Raw genomic sequence first — 21273 nt, forward strand, 5'->3', positions numbered from 1 at the left:
AAACAATGGTTCAGCTAGGCAATGGAAGCAGAAAGATCAGCCTAATCAGATGTGAGGTGTGAACAGCCACCATTTCTTATGCCAGGCAGCTGTCAGCTGATACTATAGGGCATGCCGTTTTGAAGGTCAAAATGTTCAAATAGAGATAATTTCGTATGGTTCAGCCTGATATTTTACTATCCCCACTTTATAGATGAAGAAACTGAGGCTTGGAGAGGAAGTGACTTGGCCCAAGTTTCCACAGCCATAAGTAGCAAAACTGGGATTCACACGCGGGTGATCTAACTCCAGGACCCACTTGCTGAACCTCTGCTCTGGGCCACCTCATCTTAGAAACAGCTTCCTAACCCTAGTTCAATGGCTCATAGTCTTTCATTCATAAATGCTGCCTTTATGCCAGCTATTTCCTAGCATGTCCCATTAGAATCTTACAACAAGTATACCCTACTACCGATGAGCAAGCTGTCTGAGGATTGTAGAATTCCATAAACCAGACCCCTCAAAGACAAGAAAGCCCAGGTTGAAATGACGTCTCCATAACGTAGCGCATTCTCTCCAGTCTCCGGCCCAGAGTAAGAAGGCGTCTCAAATCATGAGAAGCAAGTTACATTCATCCATCCACCGTCCATTCTGGTTTGCAATTAATAGTTACGGGAAGCATCTATCGTGTGTAAAACTAAAGTGACTACATGATCTTTTCATCCAAACCAGAGTGAAAGGAGGCACTACCAATAATTCCATCCAGACAACTGGTGGAAACTGGAGCCATGCTGGGTAAGCCAGGATACATGTTCTCCCCAGAAGCCCCTGTGCATGAGACATGATCTCATCCCCCCGCCTCCCCAGGAACCGACAGCCAAGTCAGGGAGACAGACAGGAGAGCAAGGAGGCACTTGAAAATATTTGCTGAATGGAGGAATGAATAAGGTACAAAAAGGTGTTGAATAACACACACACACACACACACACACACACACACACACATTTCCAGCTGGAAGAAAGGCCAAGGGAGGCCCTGGTGCTCATTTAGGCTAGGATGAGTATTGAATGAATGTAGGAATGGATGACTGTTCAGAAAAGGGAGGGCTACTTAACTGAGTGGAGAGACAACCAAGTGTAAACGTACGACATGCTTAAGAAATGGTGATGATGGGGGCACTGGGCTGGCTCAGTCGGTTGAGCATCTGACTCTTGATTTCAGCTCAGATCATGATCTCACGGTCATGTGATCGAGCCCCACATCAGGCTCCCTGCTGAGCGTGGAGCCTGCGTAAGATTCTCTCCCTCTGCCCCTCGGCTGCTCAAGCATGCAACCACACACACATGCGCTTACTTGCTCGCTCTCTCAAAAAATTAAAAATAAAAAATAAAAAGCTAATAGGAAAATCATTTTTAAGAAACTTCCCGAGGAATGACCAAACCATGGTACATCCCTACATTTAAACATTTGGAGGCAGGGAGATGAAATAGATTTTGGACACTGACACAGAAAGAGCTCCAAGGCAGAGCATTTGATGTTGGTACTTAAAAAAGAAAAAAAGAAAGGCGGGGGGCGGGGGGGGAGGGTGTCAAGCAAGACCATGGATTTCTGTAGAAACATACATATGTATATACATGCAAAGAAAAAGATACGGAAGCCATCCCTGAAATTGACAATACTAATCACCTCTGGGAAAGGTAGTGTGACGAGGGGATTTATACTTTACCTCTGTTGCTTGAAAATTTTACATAGTGAGAATGTAATTACATACATATTTTTAAATAATTTTTTAAAGCTGCCTGAGACCCTTGGCATCTTATTTATACCACAGTCTTCCCATCCTGATTAGCATAATCTCTTCCCCCTAATAATTCACAGCTCTCTTTGGCCCCTTTCATTCCCCCAGCCGGGCTTTCTACCACCAGTTTGAGACTTACAGCTCCTTCCAGATACCAATTCATTTACTCCTGCCCATCAGGTGACTATGATTCTTTCCTCTGTTTTATGCCATAGGAGAGTAATGCACAGAGACACTAAGTAATGTGCTCAATGTCACACAGCAAATGACTAATATAATAGGATTTGAACCCCCAAAGGACCTGCAGACTTAACCATTCCACTTCCTCGCTCTCTAGAAGGTCAAAATTGCTTTTAACTTTTTGCATCCCTCTGCCTTGAGCTGCTTGTAGTAAGCCAATATCTAGGTACCACCGATGAATATTTACCACTAATTCCTTTTTTGCAAGGTCTCACTCATTACATGGCTCTGTCTCTGATAGAAGGGGGTGCTCAAAATTCAGAGTCAGCTGGAAAGGGAGTTTTATCATGTACTGTGTTTGCAAAGCACACACCCACACACATGCCCAAGGACCAAATTAACTGCTAATTTGAGACTATGCTGGTAATGTGGCAGACAGACAGGAGTGGGACAGAGGTTAGGCAGGGTGGGTGAACTCTTTGTGTGTGTGTGTGTGTGTGTGTGTGTGTGTGGTGTGGTGTGATGCTATAGGGCCCAGCAACGTGACAGTCCCCAGAAGCCCTTGGGCCACTTGCTAAGTCCCAGCAGCTGAGCTGACTTCAGCTCTGTAAAACGCAGCCCCATCTGGACTGGGAGTGGCTCGTGACTTTTGCTCCAGGAGTTACGTAGAGGCTGCTCATGAAATTGGAGACGTCTGTAGCATGTGATTGTCCCCATCCCACTCAGAGAGAATATTTTGAGAAGTCTAATTATATGGTGGGGTTTGGAGGAAAGAGGGTTTAGATAAGCCCTTTCTAAAGGCAGGTTGAAAGGGCTATTGGGGAGCCTTGGGCAGTTCCGTGAGGCAGGCGCGCCCTCTGCAGGTGGGCCACAGTAGCTGCAACCAGTGCGTTCCCTGGGAGGCATGCCCAGCCATCTCTCTAACAGAGGATACTGACCTCCGAGCTGTGTGACTTAGGTGAGTTGTGGACCCTCTCTGAGGCTCAGCTGCCTCCACTTGAAATGAAGGACATAAATCCCGACCTCGTGGGGTCGCTGTCATGATTAGACAGAGAACATGTCCCCAGAGCGCTCTGCAAAGGGGCTGGTACACAGGACCAGTGTCCTCTTAAGGCGGCAGCTGACCTGGAGGCCTTGGAGACCATGCTGGGGGTTGGCGGTTGATTGGATGCAGCAGAGGGAAAAGTCAGGTGCACACCAGGTTTGCGGCTTAGAGGCTGGGTGGATGGTGCTGAAAAGAGAGGAGCTGTGAGCGCCTCGGGTGACATGGATGATCAGGGACAGGTTGAGTTTCGGAGGCCATTGGGATACTCAGACAGATGCTCAGGAGACAGCTGGACAAGGGAGGGAGGGGTTCAGCCAGAGAGATGGAAGAGAGTGACAGCCCATTGGGCGAAGGAGAATGAAATCCTAAATTCTGGATGATGAGGATCCTAAGTGCCACCACAGAGATGTATTGGGGTAGGTGGGTTTTTCTTGGAGACAAATGACTCTCCCAGGCAATAAAATTATCTGATATTTCTCCTCTAAATCTTATCTGACAAATCTCTCTTAAATCCTTGGCGCTCTGGTTGGAGGGGAAGGAGGGGGAATCAGTTCAGGTTGCCCTAAATCACCAGACACCAGACACAGAGTTGCTCATACAAATGACAATTGATACAACACAATGCTTTGGGGTTTACTTTTTAATTCTCAAGTGGATTTCCAGCCCTTTGGAAAGATTCTCACCCAAGACTGTTCACCTTTCTCATTACCCAAAGACTAAGAAAGTCTGTAAAATGGGGGGGGGGGGTATTCCACNATTCCAACTGAAAGCGTTGTTAGGAGGCCTAAGCAGACTGTTTCTGTAAGCACATTTGTAAGCGATGAGGCGCAGCATAAACCTACAGCAGCGAGCCGATTGTTGAAAACCAATACTTCACTCGCTAGACAAATGGAAACAGACAAACAAAAAACCTTGGTTCATGCCACGAGGACACCTTGGGAAGATCTGTCAGGAGCAGGCCATGAAAACCTCTAAGCCGTGCAGCTGTGCCTTTCTGGAATCCCAAAGTTCAGGGCGGAGGTGCAGCCGCCCAGGAATTTGTTCCTCCATAACTCTGAGCTCCCCAAATCCCCATGAAGCCCAGGGACGATGTGCCTGCAGGGCGCGTGGGCCCATTGGCACCAGGAGCCCCTCCATAAATCAAGGTCTCACTTCTGCCGGCCTCAGGCTGCTCTTTCCAAGGTGACCCGGGCAAAGTAAAAGAGTTATTGGTTATCTGGGAGTAGCATCTGCCTTGGAGCTGAAGGAGTCCTGAAAATGCCAACAGGACCAATCCTTTACCAACAGGTTCCTTGGAGGGAGAGGATGCCCTTCCTTCATCTCTGAAGACAGTTCAGCCAGGAGGGGTTAGAGAGAGAGTAACAATCTTCCCATGACTCCATCCAGGTTGGGTGGCCCTCTGAGGCCCTGGGGCAGACTTGGAGAAGCCCTATTCCAGGGCTGGGTCAGCCCCAGTGGAAAGTCAAGGTGACTTCAGCTTTGTCAACAGTTACCGCCACGACAGCCCCCCCCAAAGCAGCCATGTGAATTCCAGAACCCTAAATCAGCTGGTCCAACACCCTGATGATGCAGGCAAGGAAACTATAGGCCAGAGATGGGGAGGGACAGGGGACCTCTGTTCAAGGTCACAGAGCCTTGAGAAGATTCAAGGTTAGACCCAGGGGTCCAGGCTGTTTCTTGTGGCCTCACTACACACCTCCTTTAATGAGGTCACATAGCAGCGGCGCTGGCGGGTTCCAGTCCAGGACTCCAGAAACTTAGCCCCCAAAAACCAATTTTCCCCGCCATCTTAATTTCCCCAGTCACATCTACATGAACTGTGAGGAAACTAAAGACTATCAAAAGGTGCCCTTCATAGGTCAGAAACAAGCAGGCGGAGAAGGGAAAATATCATTCCTGAGAAACATGAGTACCTGCCAAGCTAACTACCCACATAAATGCCTGAGGTGACCCACGAGACCAGGTGACCTGGAGGACTGAGGAAATCAAGCCCCCAGAAGAAGGAAGGGCCTGGGATGAGCCACGGAGACATTGGGGAAAGCACCTGAGATGACTAAACTGGAGACTTACATGCACAGACCTCTCCTACAAGACAGATCTCTCCCACAAGACTGTTTTGGAGCTTTAAGTGAGATGAAGGATCCTAACGCTAGGCACATAGCAGGTGTGCAACCAATGGCTTCTAGTGCTAAATGGCTAAGTAAGCCGCCAAGGGCTGGGTCCCCTCCACCTCCTGACTCTATGGAGCAGAGCTTAGTGTTGTGTGAGGGCCTGGTTGGGCGCCTACAGGACAGTAAACCCAGTGAGGGCAGGAACTTCACCTGCCTTGCTCGCTCACTCAAGGCAGTTGCCCAGCATCTAGCACACAGTAGTGCTGGTGGCATATCTTTGGGTGGATGCGTGGAAAGGCGTGTGGACAGGTGGGTAGATGGATGGATGGATGGATGGATGGATGGATGGATGGATGGATGGATGGATAGACGGATGGATAGATGGATGGATGGAAATGTGGACGGATGGATGGGTGGGTGGATAGACGAAAGGCTGGATGGATAGATGGGTGGGTAGGTGGGAGGGTAGATGGATGGTAGGTGTCATCCACCTTTGCCCGTCATCTCTGACATCCCCTCAGTGCCCTCGCCAACCCTCCCGGTTTGCCCAGGGACGCCGGACTCCCTGTGCTAAACCAGGACAGTCTCGAGCAAACCGCACCGTGCCTGACAAATGTCTGACCAAAGCCACTAAGCTCGTCACTAAGAGATGAGTGACTACTGACAAAGTTTCTGGGAAGAACGGGAGCTAAATACGGACCGAACTCATGGAACAGCTCCTCCTTTCCGGGATCTCACTCCCAGCCCTCCCCACTCTCTCCCTCTCAGACTCCGCCCCCTTCTGGGAAGGTCACCTTAGGAAGGCGGGAGGCCAATTGGGCATGCGCCGCGCACACCGCAACTGCGCACGCTCGCATTGGCTTTCTCCGCCTTCCCTCCGCCCATCGGGGAAACTGGATCCGCCTCCCACTCGGCGGCTCCCGCCCGGCTAGCGGGTCCTCGGTGAACGCCGGCTCTGCGCCGCGGTGCTCGACGGGACGACGGCGGAAAGCGACCTCAGGGTTAAGGGGTGGGGCTTGACGTCAGGACCCAAGATGGCGGCGGCGGTGGTCGGAGTCTCCTTGAAGCGCTGGTTCCCGGCCACAGCCCTTGGGGGAGCCTGCCTGCAGGTAAGCTGCGGGGTCGGGGGAAGAGGGCAGGCATGAGAGTCACGGAGGCAGCCTGGCGCTGAGGGGTCCGTGGAGGAGGGCGAGGGAGCCCAGGACAAAGCCCCAGGGAATGGAAGGACTCGCTCCTACTGCGTCGTGCGGGCGTTTGGTCCCGGAGCATCCCTGTCCGTTAACCTTTTGCGCCTCGCCGCGGCCTGAGAGGTTATCAGGGCGGAGACGATTTTTTTTTTTTTAAATAAGGGGAAAAATTCATAGAGGGGCGAGTTGCCCAAGGTCACGTGACAAGAGAGTGCCTGTTGAGCCATATTCGAATCCAAAGGTTTGGGCTCCAAGCCCGTTCTCTGTCCTCAAACTAGTCTCTGTGGAAGACACGGACCCGCGGGCGTGGGAGGAATGGACCTGGGAATCGAGGTCTCTCCTCCAGGGCTGGGGGCTCGGTAAACAGAGACTGGACCGGAATTGGTAAGGAAAGGGCAGAGGAAGGGGAAAATGGAGGCAAATCGTATCCCTGAAGGATCTGGGCCATTCCCCCGGTGGAGNAGCAGTGTCGGATGACGCCGACTCAGTGTCCCCTGTCTGTAAAGGGCTTGACAGCAATATCAACCGCAGAGTCTGGGCATGGATCTCATAGGTACAGAGCTTGGTGCTGCCCTTATTTATATGACTCAATGTGCAGTGATAAGTTTCCCCCAAGCCCCTTTGTATTAGGACTCTACACACTAATCTGCATTCCAGATGGAATATTTTTTTGGACGGGGAGGGGAAATGGTCATTGCACACATAAGATACTAAGAATTTACAAATCCCATTGAAGTCTGTTTCCTCCTCTGGGCTCTCCAGCAACCTCTGCAAGGTGAGCAAATAGTAGTTCTTACATCTTTTTTTTTTTTTTTTGTTAAGTTTCAAAACTGAGGCCCCCAAAGAGAAAATTTTTTACTTGCTCAAAATATCACAGCTAAGAACTGGTAGATCTAAGACCAAGATCCAGTTTGTTTTCTTGGTTTTTTTTGGTTTGGGGTTTTTGTTTGTTTGTTTACATAATATGTGAAAAACTCTTAGCACTGATCTGGAAACTGGTGAACCAGAAATACTAGTTCCTCTCCTCTTGAACTTACATGAGAATCTCTCCAATTGTAAATACAGCCCCGCTGCATAACACAGTACCTACTGCCTGCCTTCAAATGCTAGTTCTTTCCAGTGTGCGGTACGTGAACTTGAATAAGTCTTTTTATAGTCTTTCTAAAAAGGGGGAGATAGGGAGGGAGGACTGACTATCAGAGCTTCAAGTTCGTGTCCTCTGACCGTTAAGTTAATGACTAGTAAGGACCTTGTTTACCAGTTCCTTTCATAGTTTCGGAACAAGCAATTAAGCTGTGAGCGCCCCACCAATGAACATGAGTTCCAAAGCTCAGGTCTCTCTTCCATGAATGAGCTGAGCAGAAGGTTGGTTTCATAGGTCAGTTTCATAATTCAGGTGAAGCTGTTGCAGGGCCTCCTGAGGGTAGAGAAATAGAGGAGGTCCCTCCTCTCCACTCCCCCACGTAGGAATGTGCATTCATACCCACAAAAGCCACCTCAGAAGAATCCCGAAATGAGCTTGGTGTATTATCTGAGTGATAGTCAGGGTCCTGGGACTCTAAGACACCGTAGGATTTCTCTTCTGAATTCCTTTTCTGCATTAGTCTGCACTGAGCCGCAGTCCTGCGGATAAGTGTTCAGTAATGTGTTAACTGTGATTGTAGTGCCTTATTTCTTCATCGAGATTGTGAATCGCATTAGGGCAGGTACCGCCTGCTTTCATTTGTGTCTCATTGTTCTTAGCACTGGCACATCTTAGGGTGCCTGACTGCCAGTCAAACTGATCTTGCCACTGCTGAAAAGCAGAAATTATTTCTCTGGGCTATGCTAGAAGCTTGACCCTCCGGTTTAATCTTAAGAGATAGATATTGGGGCGCCTGGGTGGCTCAGTCAGTTGAGCCTCCGACTTCAGCTCAGGTCATGATCTCACGGCTCATGGGTGCAAGCCCCGCGTCGGGCGCTGTGCTGACAGCTCAGAGCCTGGAGCCTGCTTCAGATTCTGTGTCTTCCTCTCTCTCTCTGCTCCCCACCCCACATTCTATCTCGCTCTCCTTCAAAAATAAATAAACATTAAAAAAAGATAAGAGGTGGATACTAATATACCCCCACCCCTATACAAAAGAGGGCTCTGTGCTGACTGAATTGGAGCCTGCTTAGGATTCTCTGTCTCTCTCTCTCTGTGTCCCACCCCCACTTGCTCTCTCTCTCTCTCTCTCTCTCTCAAAATAAGTAAAAACTTTTTTTTTTAGTCTCCACATGGATATCTCAAAATACATCACAAACTTTGCCGGCCCCAGACCAAACTCCTAGTGCCCCTCGCCACACACAGCGCAGGCGACGGCACTGGCGGCCTCCATGGGGCTTGGGCCAAACACCGCGGTCATCCTTGCTCTGTGCCCCGCTCTCATGTCCAGTCTGTGTGGAAATCTTGTCAGTTTCTTCTTAAAATGCATTCCAGAACGGACCGCTTCTAAAGAAACAAAAACCAAACAGAACTTACCACTTCTTACCATGCACAGCCAGCAGCCTGGGTGAAGCTCCCATCATCCCTTCTGATTACTGAATTACTGAATACTGTAATTCTTACATGGTTTTCTCGCTTTCATCTTTGATTCTCAAAACAAACCAAAATAATCCTTTCAAAGCTTGAGTCTGACCTTGTCACTCCTCTGCTCAAAACCAGAAGTTTCTCATCTTATGGTAGAAAGCAAAAACCGTTACAAGGTCGGGCCACCTGGCTGGCTCATTCAGTACCGCATGTGACTCTTGATCTCATGGTCATGAGTTCAAGGCCCATGTTGGGCATAGAGTATACTTAATTTAAAAAGAGAGAGAGGAAGAGAATGTTCTCTAAAGTTTGAATCTCAAATATACAATTCATTGGATGCATTGGAAATTTGCTAGGGGGCATCTGGCTGACTCAGTCAGTAGAGCGTGCGACTCTTGACCTCCAGGTCACGAGTTCAAACCACAGGTTGAGCGTAGAGATTAGTTTAAAAAAAAAAAAAAAAAAAAAGCAGCAGCAGCTCCCAGGATCCTGCGTGCTCTGACTGTCCCATTAACTTCCTGATCTTCCCCATTCCTGCGTCTCTAGCTCACTCCTTTCTCAACTACACTGACTGGCTTTTGCTCCTCAAACCCATTTCCACCTCAAGATTTGGGGTCAGTGCCCCCTCTGCCCAATTTGCTCTTCCCCTGGGTACAGGTATGGTTTGCTTACCTTCTTCAGGTCTTTGCGTAGCTGTCATCTTTTCAGTGAAGACTTCCCTGGCCACACCATTTAGAACTACAGAATTGTAGTCAGGACCCCACCCCCTCTCCATTGCATTTATCACCACCTGACATACTATCGATGTGATTTGTGTGATGNGCTTTCCTTCAAAAATAAATAAACATTAAAAAAAGATAAGAGGTGGATACTAATATACCCCCACCCCTATACAAAAGAGGGCTCTGTGCTGACTGAATTGGAGCCTGCTTGGGATTCTCTGTCTCTCTCTCTCTGTGTCCCACCCCCACTTGCGCGCGCGCTCTCTCTCTCTCTCTCTCTCTCAAAATAAGTAAAAACTTTTTTTTTTTAGTCTCCACATGGATATCTCAAAATACATCACAAACTTTGCCGGCCCCAGACCAAACTCCTAGTGCCCCTCGCCACACACAGCGCAGGCGACGGCACTGGCGGCCTCCATGGGGCTTGGGCCAAACACCGCGGTCATCCTTGCTCTGTGCCCCGCTCTCATGTCCAGTCTGTGTGGAAATCTTGTCAGTTTCTTCTTAAAATGCATTCCAGAACGGACCGCTTCTAAAAAAACAAAAACCAAACAGAACTTACCACTTCTTACCATGCACAGCCAGCAGCCTGGGTGAAGCTCCCATCATCCCTTCTGATTACTGAATTACTGAATACTGTAATTCTTACATGGTTTTCTCGCTTTCATCTTTGATTCTCAAAACAAACCAAAATAATCCTTTCAAAGCTTGAGTCTGACTTTGTCACTCCTCTGCTCAAAACCAGAAGTTTCTCATCTTATGGTAAAAAGCAAAAACCGTTACAAGGTCGGGCCACCTGGCTGGCTCATTCAGTACCGCATGTGACTCTTGATCTCATGGTCATGAGTTCAAGGCCCATGTTGGGCATAGAGTATACTTAATTTAAAAAGAGAGAGAGGAAGAGAATGTTCTCTAAAGTTTGAATCTCAAATATACAATTCATTGGATGCATTGGAAATTTGCTAGGGGGCATCTGGCTGACTCAGTCAGTAGAGCGTGCGACTCTTGACCTCCAGGTCACGAGTTCAAGCCACAGGTTGAGGGTAGAGATTAGTTTAAAAAAAAAAAAAAAAAAAAAGCAGCAGCAGCTTCCAGGATCCTGCGTGCTCTGACTGTCCCATTAACTTCCTGATCTTCCCCATTCCTGCGTCTCTAGCTCACTCCTTTCTCAACTACACTGACTGGCTTTTGCTCCTCAAACCCATTTCCACCTCAAGATTTGGGGTCAGTGCCCCCTCTGCCCAATTTGCTCTTCCCCTGGGTACAGGTATGGTTTGCTTACCTTCTTCAGGTCTTTGCGTAGCTGTCATCTTTTCAGTGAAGACTTCCCTGGCCACACCATTTAGAACTACAGAATTGTAGTCAGGACCCCACCCCCTCTCCATTGCATTTATCACCACCTGACATACTATCGATGTGATTTGTGTGATGTGATTTGTGTGTGTCTCTGGTCGCTGTACCTCCGGAAGGATCAGAGCATGTGTGTCTGTTTTGCCCTTGATCCCCAGGGCCTAGAACAGTCCCTGGAACATATTAGCCACTCTGTAATTATTTATTGAACAAATAAACAAATGAGTATGTGTGGGCCAACTACTGCATAAGATCTTACTAATTGTATGAATTCAGTGTTCCTTGGATTTGTTTCGGAAAAGGAATTCGCTTTTTGTGCTGGTCAGCTTTGGATTTGCATTTTCTTTCTTTCTTTCTTTCTTTCTTTCTTTCTTTCTTTCTCTCTCTCTCTCTCTCTCTCTCTCTTTCTTTTTTAATGTTTTATTTATTTCTGAGAGAGACAGCTTGAGCAGGGAGGTTCAGAGAGAGAGGGAGACACAGAATCTGAAACAGGCTCCAGGCTCTGATCTGGCTGTCAGCACAGAGCCCGATGCAGGGCTCGAACCCACGAACCATGAGATCATGGCCTGAGCCAAAGTCGGACGCTTACCCGACTGAGCTACCCAGGCGCCCCTGGATTTGCATTTTCGCCACAGATATAATGGGTAAAAGGTTGGCCTTTGGAGATAAAAGCCATTGAATCTGTATTTGAATCCTGGCTCTTTTGATCTATGCTTTTTCTTTTTTTCTTTTTTTTTTTAATTTATTTTTTCTTTTTACTTTAGAGAGAGAGAGAGGGAGAATGTGAGCAGGGGAAAGGGGCAGAGGGAGAGAGAAAATCCCAAGCAGGCTCCACGCTCAGCACGGAGCCAGATGTGGGAGTCAGTCCCACAACCCGGAGATCATGACCTGAGCCAAAATCAAGAGTTGGACACTTAACCCACTGAGCGACCCAGGCGCTCCGATTTTCATTTTTTAGTGAGAATAATAAAACTTCACTTTGTAGAGATGTTGTAAAGCTTAGAGACCATTTAGTATAATACTCCACACACGGTAAGGGCTCAGTGAATGAGAGCTGTTATTTTTTTATTTTACTTCTACTGGGACACCAACATAACACATTTTCACTTTTCTCTGCTCCGTGAATGTACTGCTTCCTATCACAGCTGCCTTAATCCTGTGGATTAACTTACTTAGTGCAGTGAGTGAACGCCTTCCATTCAGAACCACGACCTCCTCCGGGGATTCTGATTTTCTCATCTTCTCTCCTCATTCCTGTTACCCTCTATCCCTCCAAGTCTTGTGTAAAACATGGATTTAAATTAGGCAGTTTAAAAGAAAAATGAGTAATGCTTCGAGGCATCCCAAAACTTACGTTGGGGTTCCTCAGGGTCCTCTCCTGTGATGCGCCCTTGTGGTTTTTGTCTCACATCGTGCATGGGATAAGACTTGTTAAATGATTTCTAAAAAACCTAATCACCTTGGGGAAGATCTGCATGATCAAGCCTAGACCTTGTGTTTTTGCAGGGTGGGTATGAAGCTGAGCGAAGTATTAGAGGGCGGTGTTAAGGGGAGGACCCACCATCGCAGGGAGCCACAGTCGGCTTTAAGAGGACTTTGTGGCAATGATACCAAGCTTGGTAAGGATGCATGTTGCCCTCTGACAGCACTTCTAAATCCGGCTTCACAGCCCGGAAGCTGTAACTGACAACCCAGAGTCCCAAGTTCTTTGGAAAGCCAAGCTTTACTAATATTTTAATGTAAAAAAAAAAAAAAATTCTTTTTAAGCAGTTAGGTTTTTTTAATGCATTTTGTTTCTCTCTCGTCTCGGTCTGGCACCTACCACAGGCAAGGCAGCCTCCCACTCTGGGAAATAATTTGGCAATTTTGTTAAAAAACAAAACAAAAAAAAAAAAACAATGAAATCTGCAACTGTCCTAGAATCCACCAGTAGGTACCTTCCTGGGCATTTATCCCAGAGAAGTGGAGACATGTTCACATATGTTCATTATAACTTCATTTGTAATTGCCAAAACCTGGACGCAGCCCTGAGGCCCTCAGTGGGAGACCAGCCAGTGAGAGACCGGCCGAGCACACTGGGGCCCGGCGTACCATGCAGCACAACTGTCAAGTGCACACACTTGGGTGCATCTCCAGAGAATTCTGCTGAATGGAGAAAAACCAGTCAAAAGGTTCCATGCTAGATGATTCCATTTATATAACATGGTTGAAAGGACGGAATTATAGGAGTGCAGGAGTGAGGGGGGAAGGCGTGAGGGGTGTGGCTTCAGTAGGGCAATACCGGTGGTCTTCCTGGGGCTGGGAGCGCTCTGTCTTGACCAGATCAGTGCTGATGTTGTGAGACTGTGCTATAGATCTGGACTGTTTTCATAGGGGAAATTGAGTGTACTCAGTGAGGGATCTCATTCTTAAAAATGCATGTGATTCTACAGTTATCTCAAAATGGAAAGTTTAGGGTTTTGTTTTGTTTTAAAAAGCAACAAAGTGGACATACGCACAGCATGAAGGAAAGCCGGAAGCGGGTAGACCCAGGACGCCCTGCCTGATTACATTTATGTGAAATTCTGTAAAAGGAGGGGCGCCTGGGTGCCTCACTGGGTTAAGTGTCTGACTTCAGCTCAGATCATGATCTCGCGGTTCGTGGGTTCAGGCCCCGCATCGGACTCTCTGCTGTCAGCGCAAAGCCTGCTTTGGATCTTCTATCCCCCTCTCATTGCCCCTCCTCCGCTCATTCTTCTCTCTCAAAAATGAATAAACATTTTTTAAAAATATTTTTATTTATTTCTAGGAGAGAGAGAGAGAGACAGGGTGAGCAGGGGAGGGTCAGAGAGAGGGGGAGATACAGACTCTGAAATAGGCTCCAGGCTCTGAGCTGGCAGTCAGCACAGAGCCCGACGCGGGACTCGAACCCACGAACCGCGAGATCATGACCTAAGCAAAAGTCGGACGCTTAACCGACTAAGCCACCCAGATGCCCCTGAATAAACATTTTAAAAAATGAAATTCCCATTGAGGAGGGCACTAGTTGGGATGAGCACTGGGTGTTGTATGGAAACCAATTTGACAATAAATTCTATTTTAAAAAATAAAATAAAATAATGAAATTCTGTAAAAAGCAAATCTGTAGTGACAGAAAGCAGATCAGTTGCAAGGGGGAGGGAGTGGGCACTGATTGTAGAGGAACAGTAGAGAACTTTCTAGGTGGACGTGTTCCGTCATAAGTATGGTAATAGTTATACCACCTTATTAAAACTCCTCAAACTGTACCCTTAAAATTGGTGAATTTTATTGTAATGAAGTTGACTTCATTAAATCTAACCAAAACAAGGCAGGAGCACAGAGCGATCAGAAGGCTGCTGGAACGAGTATCTTCAGGGAGCTTTTCTTTTCACTGCCTCCACTTTGTCGTAAATGCCACAAGGTGGCGTCAGCCAAATGTTTCTGCTTTACAAAATGGACTCCCTGTGGACACCTGGCTGGCTCAGCTGGTAAAGAGACGACTCCTAATCTTGGGATCATGAGTTCAGGCCCTGCCTAGAGCTTCCTTAAAAATAAATAAAATACAGTAGCATGGAATAGAATCTTGCCTTCAATGCTAAAAACGGGGAGAGGAGGGTCCCTAATGGAAGATGTTCTTTTGTAGAAATGACTTTCCTTTTATTACTGATGTTAACCAGCTCGGCGGTAAAGGAAAAATCCGCTTTTGTCTTCACCTTCACCTTCACTTTCATCTTCCTATATTTCCTATTCTCCTACGGGTAGCTGGTGTTTATGTTTTCAGCCTCATTTAATTTGGGACGCTTTTTGCCAGCAAGTAAGAAACGCCATCGCCTCTCTTGTGTTACGCTGTTAACCTCCCCGGTTTTGTCTGTTTTTACCAGTTTATGAGACAGCTAGCTGGCCTGGGATGTAGTCTGTGTGTTTCTGCGTACAGACCAGGGGCTCCACTTCTAATTGCTGTTGGGACTGGCAGGATCCTTAGCCTGCCTCCCACGGCAGAGCCAGCGGGACTTGGTGCGGTCTCCGCCTCATGTCTTCCACCTCGATGAAAGGGCTTCAAGGGCTGTGGAATGGGGACGGCGCGTTTCTGTTTGCCTCATGCTCCATTTTTGCTGTTTACTTGTTTTTTTAATTTAATATTGTTTTAAATTCCAGTATGATTTCTTGCGTTTGCCTTCAGTTTTCCTTACCATGAATGGAACTGCTGTACACAAAGGCCTGGACCAGTAGTGGAAGGTGCAGAATAGAACCTGTTCCATGCTGTGAATGGTCAGTCTTATGTGTCAGCTGGGCCACAGGGTGCCTGGATAGCTGGTCACACATTTTGGGTCTTTCTGTGAGGGTATTTTTAGAGGAGGTTAACATTTACATCAGTAGACTACGTAATGCAGATTGGCCTTCCTAATGCAAGTGGGCCTTATCAAATCAGTTGAAGGCATGAATAGAGCAAGTAGACCAAAAGCCTCCTCTTCCTCCAAATAAGAAGGAATTCCTCCTGCCTGACTGCTTTCGAACTGAAACATTGACTCTTCTTGGGTCTTAAGCCTGCTGGCCTTTTGCCTGGAGCCACATCATCAGCTCTCCTGATTCCCGGACCTTCAGGCTTTGACTAGATTTGTATCGTTGGCTCTCCTGACTGTCCGCTTGCCAAGTGCAGTTCTTGGCACTTGCTGTCCTCCATAGTCATGTGAGCCAATTTCTCATAAAAAATCTCTTTTTACGTGTATGTATGTGTGTATGTGTGCCTTTCACATGTATCATGTATTTATATATATACGCCACTATTGGCTCTGTTTCTCCGGAGAACTCTAATACACATGGCCTCCAGGAATTAAGACATAAAAAGAAGGCAGAAGCAAGAAGACACCTCCAAATACTTGCAAATAAATGGAGTAGTACAGTGTTGAGGAGCATCGGCTCTGGAGTCAGACGGACTTGGGTTCCCATTGTGGCTCCTCCCTTCAGCTCTGTTATCGTGGGCCCACCCCTCGGTGTCTGAGCCTCATTTCACTCCTACGAAGACTCAGTGGAGTAATTAGCATAAAGCATTTACTGCAGCTCCTGGCAATAATAAACCGTGGCCTTAAAAATGAGTTTCCAATATAAAACTTTTGAGCAACTGCACCCATTCTGTAAATATGTTCTTACAGGAAAGCTGTTCCGGTGAGGGACAGAATTAACCAGAGGCCGGCCCTCTTAACCCGGCCCTCTCCTAGCATCCTCGAAGGTGGTGACACTCCGGAGTCGCTGGGCTCACCGCGTGCCACCCTCTGGCAGAGACCAGGTGTCCAGGAGATGGGATAGAATCATCGTGGAGAACAGGACTCAGCTGGTTGTCTGTTCCCTACACATATTCTGTCTCACAGTGCCCTTCATCTTCTGTCCTGCAGTGCTCTGAGCTGAATGTTTGCGACGCCCCCCCAGATTCAAACGTGGACACTGTAATCCCTGTTGTGATGGTATTTAAAGAGGAAACTTGTGAGAGGGAGTCAGGGTTAGATGAGGTCCTGAGGGTAGGGCTCTTACGACGGGATTAGTGCCCTTACGGAAAGAGGGAAAGACAGGAGATCTCTATCCGCCATGTGAGGGGACAGCAAGAAAGTGGCCGTCTGTCAGCCAGGAAGAGGGTCCTCCCCAGACCCCCAGTCTGCCTGAGACCTTGATCTTTGACTTCTCAGCCTCCAGAACTGATACGTCGTGTTGAAGCCACCCAGTCTTTGATGTCCTGTTACAACAGCCCAGACTGATGGAGGCACATCATCTAAAAACAACAGCGTCCCATTTTGACAACTGTGTAGCTTTCTGCTGGTTTCTCCGCGCGTTGTCTGACAGTTCTTCCTTCATAGCCAGTGATGATTCAGCCTTCTCAGAAATAAAAATGATTATGTCACCCACCTGATCACTTGTGCTGGCTTCTCATTGCTCTTAGGGTAAAATCAAAATCTTGACTTCCTCTCATCTGCCACTCCTTCATCCTTACCCAAGCCCCCCTGGCTCATACTGGACTTTTCTCCCAGATGTGCTGTGCTCTCCCCCATCCAGGCCTTTACAGGTGCTGTTCCCGCAGTTTATAGCACTCTCTAATCCCTAATCATCAAGTCCCAGCTTGAATATCATTTATGGGGCCTTCCCTCATCTCTTGTACTAGTGTAAGTCTGCTGTATTCTTCCCTCTATATACTTTATTATAAATATTTAATTTCTCTCTTGCTTAAAGTGGATTCCACGAGGGCAAAGACTGTGTTTCATTAAGTGCGATTTCCCTAGCCCCCAGCACCCTGTCTGGTACATGCTAGGTGCTTAGTGTTTGCTGGATATTGAATGATGGCCTTTTGCGAGAAGACAGTAACATGTGGGTCTGTAGCCAGTGTTGTTGTTTATAGCACCAGCTACATGGGAGGATTTGTCTTGCATGTTTAATAGTTTTTTTTCCCTCTTCTTGTGAACCTTTTGAATTTCAGGCCTGCCGGGGGGCACAGACAGCAGCAGCCACAGCTCCCCGAATCAAGAAATTCGCCATCTATCGATGGGATCCAGACAAGACGGGAGATAAACCTCATATGCAAACTTACGAAATTGATTTGAATAAGTGAGTATCTCTGTGAGAGCTAGATGTTTGCTAAGTGAAGGTGAGCCCTCGATCTGATTCAGGGACATGCGTTTCACGTCCGTGGAAGGTTTACGGACAGATCATCCAGTAGGTCTGGAATTTATCATCTCTTTTTGAAACAAGAATGAGGTAGGCACCTGCTTTGTAAAGATAATTAATACCAGAAAGAATAAGTTTTGTAAAATTCCTTTCTCCAAATCAGAGGATGACAGATTTCTTTGTTAATAAAGCTTTTTTGTTTATTTTTTAGAGAGAGAAAGCATGCACGCACGAGCAGGGGAGGGGCAGAGAGAGACGGAAAGAGAAACAGGCCCCACGCAGTCAGCACAGAGTCTGACGCGGGGTTCGAACTCACGAGCTGTGAGATCATGACCTGAGCCAAAATCAAGGGGCGGACACTTAACTGACCAAGCCCCTCTGGGACCCTCAGAGGATGACAGATGTCTAGGAGCACTGGTAGAGCTGGAGGGACACCATAAATGTGGCCGGAATGGTGATGGGAGAAGAGAGGGATGCAGTTAAAATACGAACAAAGATCCGTGCCTCTGTATTATTCTTCTATTTCTGTCATATCAAAGTGCCACAGACCGAGCGGCTTAAAACAGCCTGGATTTATCACCTCTCGGTTCTGCAGGCTAGAGGTCTGGCGAAGGTGTCATCAGACCACAGTCGGGGTGTCAATGGGCATGTTTCTTTCTGGAGACCAGGGAAATCCACTTTCTGTTCCCCTGGGCTGTTGGCAGAATTCAGTTCCTTATGGTCGTGACACTGAGGTCCCTGGTTTCTTGTTGGCTGTAAGCTAAGGGCTGCTTGCAGCTTTTAGGGGCCGTGCGCTCCACGACTCAAGCTCCCCCGTCTTCAAAGCCAGCAGCAGCGGGGTGAGTCCTCCTCTCTCTGAACCACTCTTCTTTCGTCATCTTCACCCTGGAGGGGCGCCCAGGTTCCCATTGCGCCCCCCTCCCCTCCCCAGTATGACCAGATCCGTCCTCCTTTACAGTCTGTTTTATTTGCAAATGAGTAAGTATTTAATGTCTTTTGAGGGGCGCCTGGCTGGCTTAGTCGATTAAGTGTCCGACTTTCGCTTAGGTCATGATCTCGCGGTTCGTGGGTTCGAGCCCTGCGTCGGGCTCTGTGCTGACTGCCAGCTCAGAGCCTGGAGCCTGTGTCTGAGTCTGTGTCTCCCTCTCTCTCTGACCCTCCCCTGCTCACGCTATCTCTCTCTCTCCTAGAAATAAATAAAAATATTAAAAAAAAAAAAAATTTAATGTCTTTTGAACAAAAGCCGCCATGGCACCAAAAAAAGATTTGAAAACTATTCGAAGTGCTTTCTTTGACTCTGCACCAACACATAAGTTCTGTTAAGCAGTAGAGTTAGTTGATCTATAACCTTGTCAGACACAGAGTTACCAAATACTTAGCAACCAAAAATCATTAGTAAAATGTGTGTTAAGAACAAAAAAAACTCTTACTACTTGGAAATTAAAAAGCAGTCTTTTAAACAACTACTTTATTAAGGAATCATTTCAAATATTGTTAGATGCTTGGAGAAGAAAAGCATTGCGAACCAAAACCTACAGAATGTGACTAAAACTTCAGAAGAGTGAAACTCATAACTATTTTTTAAATGTTCATTTATTTTATTTTGAGAGAGAGAACAAGCCAGGAAGGGGCAGAGAGAGAGAATCCCAAGCAGGCTCTGCACTGACAGTGCAGAGCCCGACACAGGGCTCAATCCCATGAACCCTGTGATCATAACCTGGGCTGAAATCAAGAGTTGGACACTTAACTGACTGAGCCAGTCAGGCACCCGCTTAACTATTTTTTGATGATAAAAAGTGTAAAGAGTAATTACATTCTTCTCCAGTTATACCAGAGTAGCCTTCATCATACTAGCCCTCAAGTAACAACTATAAACTCTGGACAAGATATAAGCAGTAATGACCTGCAGGCACAGGGCAGTGACCAGAGCAGGCAGACACTGGGAGTGAGTTGACACTTGGAAGAACAGAATGTTACTGGGTAAATGAACTGGGTTTTACTTACAAGCTTTGACCTGAGGGCAAGCCCCTGTCGAAGTGGAGGTACAAGGCCAGAAATGCGATAGAACCACAGTCTTACTAGCTTGAACAACCAGAGGATACCTTGTATGGCTACCAGAGGAACCAGAAAATGAGGGGGCAGTCCAGGAAACAACTGCAGAGGGGGAGCCCTGAATTCTGTGAACTGCCCGAGTCTGGAGTTCAGCCCATATTAATTATTGCTTTAAAAAAAAAAAAAGTCAGAGGCACCTGCTGGCTCAGTTGGTAGAGCATGTGACTCCTGATCTGAGGGTCATGAGTTTAAGCCCCACATTGGGCATGGAGTCTACTTAAAATAAATAAAAAGTATTTTAAAAGAATTTTTTTAAATCAATACTCTATAGAGAAGTACAATAAAATCCAGAGTTGCTACATCGTGTTATTCACACAGTCCAGCACACAGTCCGGAATTACTGATCACACGAAGAAACGAACACACAGCCCATACTCAACGGGAAGACCAGCGATGGAGGTCGGCCAGCCCGAAGCAACCCAGGTGTTGGAATTAGCAGACGGGGATTTTAAGGCATTGTTACACCTGTGCTTGTAGATGAAGGAAAAGCTGCTCACGAGCCAGGAAATCTCAGCAGGGAAATAGAAACTTGTAAAAAGAACCAAATGGAAAATCTGGAACTGAAAAACAGCAATATCTGAAACAGAAAATTCACTGGATCGATGTGAAAGCAGGGGGATTCTGTGACCCTGAAAATACATTAACAGGAATTATGTGTCCCTAAGAATAAAAAAGACTTTTAAAAAAGAAACAAACCTGATTGATGTGGAATGATATCAGAAGGTTTAACATAGGTCTTTGGAGCCCCAGAAGGCGTGGAGAAAGGGCAAAAAAAATACTTGAAGAGCTACTGACCAAGAACCCCCACGCTGGTGAAAGACGTAATTGACACACTCAGGAAGCATCATGAACTGTAGACGGTGAACACAAAGAAAAAGACGCCCAGGAACATTACACTCAAATTGCTGCGAATCAGAAGGAAAGAGGAAACCTCGAAAGCAGGACCGGCCATACACATTACACCCTGGGCAACAACACAAATGACTGTTTACTACTCAGTCAATAATTGTAGACGCCAGAAGACTATGAACTGCCATTGCTTCGTTACTAAAAGAATAACACTATCAGTCACAATCCTGTACTTAGCAAAATGGTGAGGGTGGAATGAAAACCGTTTCAGATAATAAAAAATCCAAGAATTCATAGCTAGAAGGCCTGTACTAAGTGTAGTGTGAGAAGTTATCTAGGCTGACGGAACTTACCTCTTGAGAAAGGAATGAAAAGCACTAGCTGTGGTAAATAGAAAACCATTTTTCCTTTTAATTTCATTAAAGTATACGTATGACTGTTCAAAGCAAAAATCTAATGCTGTACGTATTGTGTACCATGGCTCGTACAGATGTGATGCGCATGATAACCAGCATAAGGGCTGGGGGCAGGCTGACTGTAAGACTGCAGGGTTCTTACAGTACATGAAATGGTACAAGATTGACTCAACAGGTTAAAAAGTCAAGGATGCACATTACAGTTCTAGAGTCACCATTTATTATAATGCAGAGTGAGATAGCTAAAAAACCAATATACAAATTAAATGGAATTCCAAAACTACTTAATCTACCTAAAAATATTGCTTAAAGCAGGAAAGAAAGAAC

At 46.8% G+C, this 21273-nt stretch overlaps 1 protein-coding gene across 1 annotated transcript in view; it reads left to right on the plus strand.

Moving 5' to 3' along the window:
• Window positions 1-6118: 6118 nt before the first annotated feature.
• The window catches only part of SDHB (succinate dehydrogenase complex iron sulfur subunit B), a 31042-nt gene continuing 15887 nt past the window's right edge, over window positions 6119-21273 (plus strand). Inside the window, exons 1-2 of the mRNA XM_077775884.1 lie at window positions 6119-6223; window positions 17382-17509. Coding sequence (XP_077632010.1) covers window positions 6149-6223; window positions 17382-17509 — 203 coding nt within the window. The 5' untranslated portion in view covers window positions 6119-6148. The remainder of the gene's footprint in view (window positions 6224-17381; window positions 17510-21273) is intronic.

This window comes from Crocuta crocuta, unplaced genomic scaffold (assembly GCF_008692635.1).
Source record: "Crocuta crocuta isolate KB4526 unplaced genomic scaffold, BGI_CrCroc_1.0 scaffold127, whole genome shotgun sequence".
In the NCBI taxonomy this organism is placed as follows: Eukaryota; Metazoa; Chordata; class Mammalia; order Carnivora; family Hyaenidae; genus Crocuta; species Crocuta crocuta.